The 10,071-nt window shown below is 35.3% G+C and overlaps 1 protein-coding gene across 1 annotated transcript; it reads left to right on the forward strand.

Annotated features, from left to right (window-relative positions):
- The first annotated feature begins 1,427 nt into the window (after nt 1-1,427).
- Nucleotides 1,428-2,639, forward strand: LOC108364210 (uncharacterized). Its single transcript, XM_017617795.1, has one exon. It carries the CDS (start codon nt 1,428-1,430, stop codon nt 2,637-2,639), a length of 1,212 nt encoding a protein of 403 aa, XP_017473284.1.
- The last annotated feature ends 7,432 nt before the right edge of the window (nt 2,640-10,071 follow it).

Raw genomic sequence — 10,071 nt, forward strand, 5'->3', positions numbered from 1 at the left:
TCGGCAACCGAATCATATTGCCGATGGGCCACGAAGAGATGGTGTTCAACACATATATCCGTTTTTTACGTTTAAAGAGGTTCAGGTCAGCATAACAAGTTACTAGTATGAAGCCTGGTCCTTTTGCACATACATTAAAACCACGACCCAGTGGACCACCTGGTCCTCAAATTTTTGCAGGGCGTCTTTCCACACTCAGCTACAGCCATACATGTAAATGTGTTTTCAAATGTTGAGTTTGAATCAACATCACAGCGCGCGATTGGTGGATTATGACATAACACGTATGTGTGTATGTGTGTATGTGTTGTCACCGCTGTGCATGCTTTGTATACATATACTTTCTTAATTACATGTGAAAAAGCATCCGAGACGTGCAAAACGCTATCCGTGCAGTGAAAAATACTTCTTTTTAATACGGGCGTATTTGAATTGAATATTTCCATTATACGTAGTGTATGTACATATGTAAAATGAAAAAATCCATTTTGTTAACCCTTTTCACTTGATTTAAATACGAACATTTTTAAACGGTAATCAAATAAAAAATTTTCATTTTTAAAACGGGTTTTTTTTCTCAGTGTATGGGCCTTTGAAGTTCGAAGTAGGACCTTTGGTAAAAAATTATTATTTTTTTGGTTTTTGTAGCGATCACTTTGTAGAATATATTTTTGGTACACTTGTAGGCTGGTGTGATCTATTATTTAATGGTGCAAATAAAACACTTATTCCACCTTCGTTGCCCAACGTTTCGCTGAAATTTCCAGCATCATCAGGGGCCACTATGTTTATTAAATCCAACAAAGAAATACAACGAAAAAACAAAAGATGTTCAAATGAATAATAAAAGTTGGCATACATGTGTTTGTAAAAACAAAGACAACAATTATGGACTAATACAAAGAACATATACTCACAATAATATTAAACATTTACTTTAAACTTAATATTAATACATGCCGAAAAATTCATTTTAGCTGCATTTAACCAAACAAAAGCGTTTCTGAGATCCCACAAAAACATTGTTATAACAGATGCTGACAAGGGCAATAAGACAGTAGCAATGTACGAATCGGAATACATTGAAAAGATAAACAAATTACTAGAAGACAAAAACACATACAAAACACATAAACAAAAGGGAAAAGCAGCTTCTCACCAGCACCGCAGCTGCAGCGCCAAGGCTATATGGCCTGCCGAAAATTCACAAACCGCAAGTTCCTTTACGCCCCATTGCTTCGTCAGTCATGGTCCCCTGTTACAAGTTATCCAAATATGTCGGAGAAATACTCAAGCCATTGATTTCAGAGAGATACAATGTGAAGAATGCGTTTAATTTGAAAGAGAGATTAACGAATATAAGTGTATGTGATGAAGATGTTTTAGTGTCGTTCGATGTCATCTCCTTGTTTACGAATATACCGACAATGTTAGCCACAAAAATTATTATGAAAAAGTGGGACCAGATACAACGGACAACCAGCATTCCAAAACACAAATTCCAACAAATTCTTGACTTCTGCCTTAAAGATAATAACTACTTCATGTGCAATAACAAACTATACACCCAAACATTTGGAATGCCAATGGGCAACCCCCTCTCACCGACAATTGCCGACATCATTATGGACGACCTTCTGGACAACACCATCTCGGAGCTGAAACAACACTTCAACATTGACATCAAGTTTATCAACAAATATGTAGACGATATTTTTGCAATAACAAACCGCAACGACGTGAATACAATTCTAGAGACGCTAAACAAATACCACCCAAAACTTCAGTTTACCATGGAAATGGAAGAAAACGCGAGCATACCTTTCCTTGATGTCCGTATACACAAAAACAACAACAATATTGTTCTAAACTGGTACTCGAAACCAACGTCGTCTGGACGCCTGATCAATTATCTCTCCTCCCAACCAAGAAAATATAAAATCAACACCGCGAAAAATCTTATACACAAAATACTGACGATAAGCGACCAAAAATTTCACGAAGCCAACATAGACAAAATACACAGCATTTTGAAAAGCAACATCTATCCCAATCACCTGATACGCGAACTAATAAAACAAGAAACAATGCGAATAGGAAATCAGCAAAATAAAACGCCGACCACAGCAACAGCAAATACACCAAAAAAGTACTACAGCGTCACTTACATCCCCAAGCTAAGCGAAAACTTTGATCACAGCACATTAAAGGAACAAAACATAACTCTCGCCTACAAAACAAATAACACGTTAGCTAGAATCTACACAAGAACAAAAAGCCCACTAGACATACAGCAACAAAACAACGTTGTTTATGAAATAAAATGTAAGGGCAAAGAGAACGAAAACTGTGGTAAAGTGTACATAGGGACAACAAAACGCACATTAGGTGTTCGCATAGCCGAACATCAAACAGATATAAGGAAACAAAAACACAGCACAGCCCTATCACAGCACATATTAAACAGCGGCCACACAGCTGATTTCACTAACACTAGGATTATTGACAAGGAAAAGAGGGAAATGACGAGATACACTTTGGAAAGCTTAAGAATATTAGAAAAAAGGGAGAATACGATCAACAAAAAAGAAGATACGGACAACATCGCGGCCGCCTACATGTTATGCATATCAAAATAAACAATTTAGTAATGACAAGACTACCATAAAGAGTGGTACTGATTATGTGTATATGTATTAATATTAAGTTTAAAGTAAATGTTTAATATTATTGTGAGTATATGTTCTTTGTATTAGTCCATAATTGTTGTCTTTGTTTTTACAAACACATGTATGCCAACTTTTATTATTCATTTGAACATCTTTTGTTTTTTCGTTGTATTTCTTTGTTGGATTTAATAAACATAGTGGCCCCTGATGATACTGGAAATTTCAGCGAAACGTTGAGCAACGAAGGTGGAATAAGTGTTTTATTTGCACCATTAAATAATAGATCACACCAGCACTTGTAGGCTTATTATTTTTAATATTATATGTAAAAAACTAAAAATAAGACGTAGGCCGCCTTTTGCTCTTATTTAAATGGTATATAACTTTTTTTCTGCAAACTTATATTACAGATGCTATAAGGGGTCCAAAGTCGGGTCTTCGAAAAATTAAAAGATTTATATTTCAAAGAAATTTCAACTGATTTTAAAAAATTGGTTTCGTTGTAAGCGTAATTAAACCCCCTTTCTTCTGATATGCATATTTGTATACTTCGTATGTATTAAAAAATTATTAACCGATTTTTAAAAAATGGATCTCGTTATAAACGGAATCAAACCATCTAAATTCTTATATGCGTATTTGTATACATCGTATATAGAAATTAAAAAAAAAACACTTGAAAAGAAATAATACCTTTTTTAAAAAAAAATCATTAGCAAAAAATTTAAATCCGATTTTTAAAAATTTGGTGTCGTTGTAAAGGCAGTTAGACCTCTTTTCTTCTGGTATGCATATTTGTATACTTCGTATATAAAAATTTGAGAAAAAACACTTAAAAGCAAAAAATACCCTTTTTGTAAAAAAAAAAATATTTTAAACAAAAGATATACAAACCAATTTTTAAAAAATTGTTATCGTTGTAAAGGACACCAGAAACTTATACTTTCTTAAACCCTAAAATTTCTATTTACATACACAAAAAAAAAAATATTTACAAACATTTTTTCCCTCTATATAACTCGTGCCCCCTAGGTGAAAGGCTGGCTACGCCCACGTATAGAAAACAATTAAAATATTTAAACCATACATCATATGGTCAGTTTGTTCTTTTAGAGTGCATACATGGTTCCATAATAATGATTCCAGTATCTTCATTTATGTATATTGTAACTATCAATATCTTATAAAGAGAAGTATAAATTTTTTTTGAAGGGAAACTTCTTAGGGTAAGAACATAGTAGAGCGGCGAGCAAAGAGCATCGAGCAAAGCGTCGATTTCAAATGCATATGTTTCAATGGGAAAGCGCATAGTGAAGAGAAAAGCGTACACACACGTTTGAAATTGAAGCTTTGCTCGCTTGCTCGCCGCTCCACTATGTTTTGACCCTTAGGCGGCGGTATCGCAAAAATGNAAAATTGATACACCTCGGCTTACCAACTAGCGGAAGGTTTCGGAAGGGTGAAAAAACATATATTTAATACTTGCGCCGGGTATTTAATGTTCGGCTCCGCCCGAACTTAGACTTTCTTACTTGTTAAAACTGAAAACGTTACATGAGTGAAGATACAGGTAGTATAGAGAAGGGGAAAAAAGAAATAAAGCGATGCATGACGGGTACGAGTACCTATATATGTATGTTTGAATGTACGTATGTATGTATACATATATATATGTATGTATGAACGAACTCATTGCGCATTTCAGCTCTGCCGCTACCAAGCAATATACAAATGTATAAACGACGGGCTTCGTTGATGTACTGATGGGCATATGTATGTACTTATGGGCAGCAATGTTTTCATGTATGTACATATGTTTGAATGGTTCTATATATATGGGTACGTATGTACATATGTTTGTGTACATGTATATATGCACATATGTAGTACAAACGGAAACAAATCTAATAAGCTGCTCGTTGATATAAATGCGAATTATACTGATTGTCAAAAATTGTGTGTTTGTTGTACATTTGTTCATGTTTGTCATTGTGCGTGTAATGTTCTAGAGCAGTTTTGTGCTCTCGCTATCTCCTTGTACTAACTCGTCCTTCGTTGGTATACTCTGATGAACATATGTTAGGATGATAGCAAGGCCAACTTATATAAGGTAGTGTTACAGGAGCAGTTGAAATTTTCGCCCGATGATTCTTAAAGAAAGCCATAAACGTAGCGAACGTTGGTTCAACTTGGTGTTGTTTTGCTTGTATTATGTCAAAGGGAAGTGTTTGTTGTAATTTACTCTGTCATTTACTACCATTATGCGTAGGCCAATTCATGAAATCATTTCATGCGTTTGAGTAGAAACTGAATGAATGAACACCATTTCATGATTACAATTAACGCGAAATCCAGTTTATGCACTTGGCTTTTACGCAGATTGGTGAAATGATTTCGTGAATTAGACTACGCATACATGTGATACTTATGCTTTTAATTTATAAGGTAATTTTATGTTTTTATACTCTTGCTACCACATGAATATATGAATTCGTGATAAGAATATATGAATTCGCCTTGGAAGATAGAAAGTGAGTAAGAATAAATGCCGAACAAAGGAATTTGTCTTCTTTCAACTTATATAAATGCTTTTTACAAACAAAAGTACGTACGTTACTTAGTGCCTTGGTAATGGCAAATTCGTAAGGATCTATTGATTGCATTATATACATTTTCATTTATTTGTTAAACATACAATTACTTCCATTACAACCCGGTCCCATGGATGCTAGAAGCGCGAATTCATATAATGTGGTGTTACCGGAAAATTAATAAATAAATTATATATATGTATATCAGAAAATTAATAAGATGAAATGAAATTATTGTTTTATTTCTAACCAAAAATATGTATGTAACTAACTAATGGTTGCCGAACCGTAAACATGTTTACACATCCAATTTCGTGAGTAGGTACCTGGTACTCACAACTTTTTTAAGAAGTTTCACTTCTATCATGTGTATGGTGTTACACACGCATTTTTTTTATTTTATCTAAAACTAATAAAGTTAGAAGGACGAAATTCGAAGATGTGGTAGTTAACATATTAGTCCATGACATATATTTTTTTCAAAAATAAATATTGTAAATTTCGAAGGATATTCAATATATATATACATATATATAATATATATTTTCTGTTCTATAGAATTTTTCCTTTTAATTGATACCCATATAGTTATTCTACGATGCACCGAATCTTTTGAATAATTTTTTATTCAATCATATTCTAGAAACTTCAAAAAAATCCTGACGTCAGAGATTTGTGAATATATTGATTTTTTCGTGTGTAAAATTGACTGTCGCGGTGTAATGAGGTATACTTTTATAAAAAATTTATGAACATTAAATCAACAAATGAAAAATAGTCAAATGTTGCACACCTATTATTACATAAAGAATGGACACGAAAAAATTTTGGTCAGCCGAAAATCATTATAACACAACCTACGAAAAGAGTTTTCTGTTTTATCATCTTCTTTATTAACCTTACTATATTAAACCAAAAAAATTCTTCAATTATCTTCTCATTAGGATATGGACATCCGTTATTGTGACGGGATCTTCCCTCTCTCTACCAATTAATTTAAAAATTCTGAGAATTTTTGATGTCTTCTTTCGTTTTTAGCAATTTTTTTTCTGTTGAAAGTCTTACATATGGCAACACCAAGGAATCCATATACCTTAGAAAATTATGGCTAGAATTAAAATTGTTTGATAAAGGCGGTCCGATCATGATAAACAGTGATAACATGAGCGCGATAAACTTGGTCAAAAATCCTGTTTATCATGGTCGCAGTAAACACATAGATATAAAATATAATTTTATTCGAAATGTACATATATCGTACGCATCAAATCGATTTGAATTATTGTCCTACTAATGATATGAGAGCAGATATTTTAACTAAAAATTTACAGAAGGCAAAACATTGTAAATTCACAGAGCTCTTAGGATTAAATTAAATTTGTAAACAAAGTTTTATATTCTTTCAAAAGACTTTAATATAAGTATTGAGGAGGACTGTTGAAAGTCTTACATATGACAACACTTATATTATACACGCATACCAACTACTGAAATTGAATTGTATGTACCTAGTTTTATAAATTTGGTTATACATACATACATTGTTTCAAATAAAACTTTTGCTGAGTTAACACATCGTGTATGAGAATTTGTTTTCTATTGTGAAAAACCACTGACGTTAAGGTTCAATGTCGGAGATCCCAACATAGGTTATTGGCCCAAGCCGAAAAAATGAATTTCACAATAGATAAGTTGGATTCGAATAATTATGACACTTGGTGTCTGCAAATGCGCAGCGTCCTTGTGCATCAGGATTTGTGGGCAGTCACTTCAGGTGAATACGTCAAGTCCGAGCAGAATGTGTTGGAGTGGACAACAAAAGATGCAAAGGCTGTAGCGACAATATTTTTGTGTGTAAAACCTGCTAACCTAAACGACGTTAAGAAGCTGGAGCATGCTGTGGACGTTTGGAATGCGTTGAAAGAGTTACATCAGTCAACAGGCCCAGTAAGAAAGATTACACTATTTAAAAGACTCTTAAATTTACGTTTGGGTGAAGGGGAAAATGTGCAGCAACATGTACAAAGTTTTTCCAAGACGGTAGATGGGCTCGCTGACGTCGGAATCACGTTGGAAGAAGAGTTACTCGTTATTATGATGCTCGCTAGTTTGCCAAAAAGTTTCGAGAGCTTTGTTGTAGCGCTTGAAACAAGAGACGAGTTGCCATAATTTAATTCGCTTAAAATCAAATTGGCAGAAGAAGAGGAGCGGCGAAAAATTGAGAGCAGTAACAATGAGAGTACTCAAGCATTCAGCGCTCGCGAAGCTTCTAATAAGAAGTCAAATTCCAGTAAAGCTAGCAAAAGCAACTAACAAGACGACGAAAGAGCAGCAAAAACACCAAGTGACAACAGCAGCGACAAAAGCAAAAACATAAAGTGCTTTAATTGTGGTAAAAAAGGCCACTACGCTTCACAATGTAAAGATAAAGCCAAGCAGAGATCGATGGCTGTTTTTTTCAACAAATGAACCGTGTGTAAACGCAAACATTTGGTGCGTTGACAGCGTGGCAACTTTCCATATGTGTGCAGATCATAGTTTGTTTACGAATATGAAGCAGTATACATACGGTGACCATATTAACCAACGTAAAATGGAGAACATTTTTTTCAAAATGATTTGGAAATACGTACATACAACTTGTATGACAAAAGTACCTTGTCCATATCGTAATTTAAGTCAAATATTTACCATTTAATTATATTATTTAATTGTATAAGTTCCCCTGCTGTAGCGAAAAATGAAGCCAAATCCTTCTCAAGGACTTCGCCATCCTTTGCTACCAAAATGCGTTTACCATAATTCATACTGCACGGCGAAGCCAGCACATAGTGGTTCAAAATTCGAACTCAATGTTCATAAACCACTGGAGCCTTCATTTTTCTACCAATTTTTACTAAAAACCAAAAAAAAATATTTATTTTGGTGAACATTTATTATAACATTTCAANTTCGCCATCCTTTGCTACCAAAATGCGTTTACCATAATTCATACTGCACGGCGAAGCCAGCACATAGTGGTTCAAAATTCGAACTCAATGTTCATAAACCACTGGAGCCTTCATTTTTCTACCAATTTTTACTAAAAACCAAAAAAAAATATTTATTTTGGTGAAAATTTTTTTATAACATTTCAAAATTGTTTTGTGTATTTTTTTGTTTTGGGAGAACCATACAATTATTTTCAACTAGCTTTGGTTATGTAACATTTATTAACTGGAACAGAAGAATACATTTTCGTCAAAGCTGCTACTTTTTGTGCATTTTGCACTCAAAAATTGAATATAATCAAATTAAAATTCAGAAATCAGGCTCAACTGGTCTCTTGCAAATATTGTAAGCTTTCATAAAAAATAACAATTAATCAAATTAAGCGAAAAATGAAGTGAATGAATGCCAGTTTTGAACCACTGTGCAGCAGGGGGTTTATTGTTCTCTTTCAGTGGAACTGGAAACTCAGCGTGCAACACGATCCTGGGCTCAACTTTCCCTGTGCTTTATAGATTGTACAAAGATTACCGATTAAATAGAAACCCTTAAGTGGGGTGCGAAACAAACTGGCGAAAGTTATCATTATATTTTATAAGGGACATTTTTATTTTTCATATTCTGAGTTTAAAAATTTACCTCTGAAAATTGCAAAGCCGATTTAAAGGACAGTTTAAGAAATAAAGGATAAAGGTTAGGTTAGGTTAACTCGGCTGCCCTAATCCCTCAGGAAAAGGGCACACTTAGGCCACCAAGGGCCCGTTGTGATGCCGTATAAGAGACTCCATATGTCCCTCCTCTTACCCTAGTAGTGGAACCACTTCGTAGCTCTGATGAAGCGCACAAAGTCATAGACACTGGCTGAATCCAGTTCGGCCAGACATTCAAAAGAATAATGGAGGAACGAACATCGACGAGCTCTCGCCAGAGCAGCAGTAGTGCTCCACGCTTTCGATTTCCTCCTCATCGCGGCAGCTACGACAGTAGTCGTTTGACTGCAAACCCATTCTAGTGGCGTGGATTCCCATCAGGCAATGCCCACTGAGGACTGCAATAACATGCCGCAACAGTGGTCGCTCCAAGTGGAGAAGAGGGCGAGATCTACGCTTGTCAAGCTAAGGCCAGATATGTCTTGCTATCCTGCAAGTAGGCTCCGCAGACCATCTTATATTAGCCCGTCCGACAAAGTTATTCTCAAGCCAGAGCTTGCAGAGAGAAGATAGCGGAATGCCCGCATTACGGGCTGTACTGATTGCAGGCAACAAGGTTCCTTTCCTTGCTAGTTCATCTGCAGTACAGTTTCCTGGTATGTCTTTGTGGCCTGGCACCCACACAACATTAGTGACGTAACACCTTGCCAGTTCATTAAGAGTACGTCTACATTCCATAACAACCTTCGACGTAGATTTGTCACTATTAAGTGCTTTAATAGCCGCTTAGCTGTCAGATAAGATTGTTACCGCCTTCAGATTAATTAGAGAATCGATAAGCCAACTTGCAGCTTCATTTATTGCTGTTAGTTCAGCCCGAAAAACGCTGCATAGATCTGGCAGACGAAAACTGAGGCTAAGTGAGAGTTCTTGCGAGTATACCCCACTTCCTACCTTCAGATTCAACTTGGAGCCATCAGTTTAGATGGCTGTTGAGTCAGAATACGATATCAGGACCGAATCCTCCTCCCATTCTTCCCTTGAGGGGATCCTTGTCTGGAAATAATTCTTTAGTCCCGTAGACGGGACTGTGTAGTCCAGGCGCCTAAAGTCATCTGGAAGATCTTCCAAGATTCTAGAGTGCCCAAACCTCGTGTCACTCCATTTGATTAG

The sequence above is a fragment of the Rhagoletis zephyria genome, unplaced genomic scaffold, assembly GCF_001687245.7.
Source record: "Rhagoletis zephyria isolate East Lansing unplaced genomic scaffold, Rhagoletis_zephyria_1.1 Rzeph_scaffold_01496, whole genome shotgun sequence".
Lineage (NCBI taxonomy): Eukaryota > Metazoa > Arthropoda > Insecta > Diptera > Tephritidae > Rhagoletis > Rhagoletis zephyria.

Bases quoted from the DNA above. Each gene is read 5' to 3' on its own strand.
- LOC108364210 (XM_017617795.1), top strand. From the start codon at position 1,428: ATGTTAGCCACAAAAATTATTATGAAAAAGTGGGACCAGATACAACGG.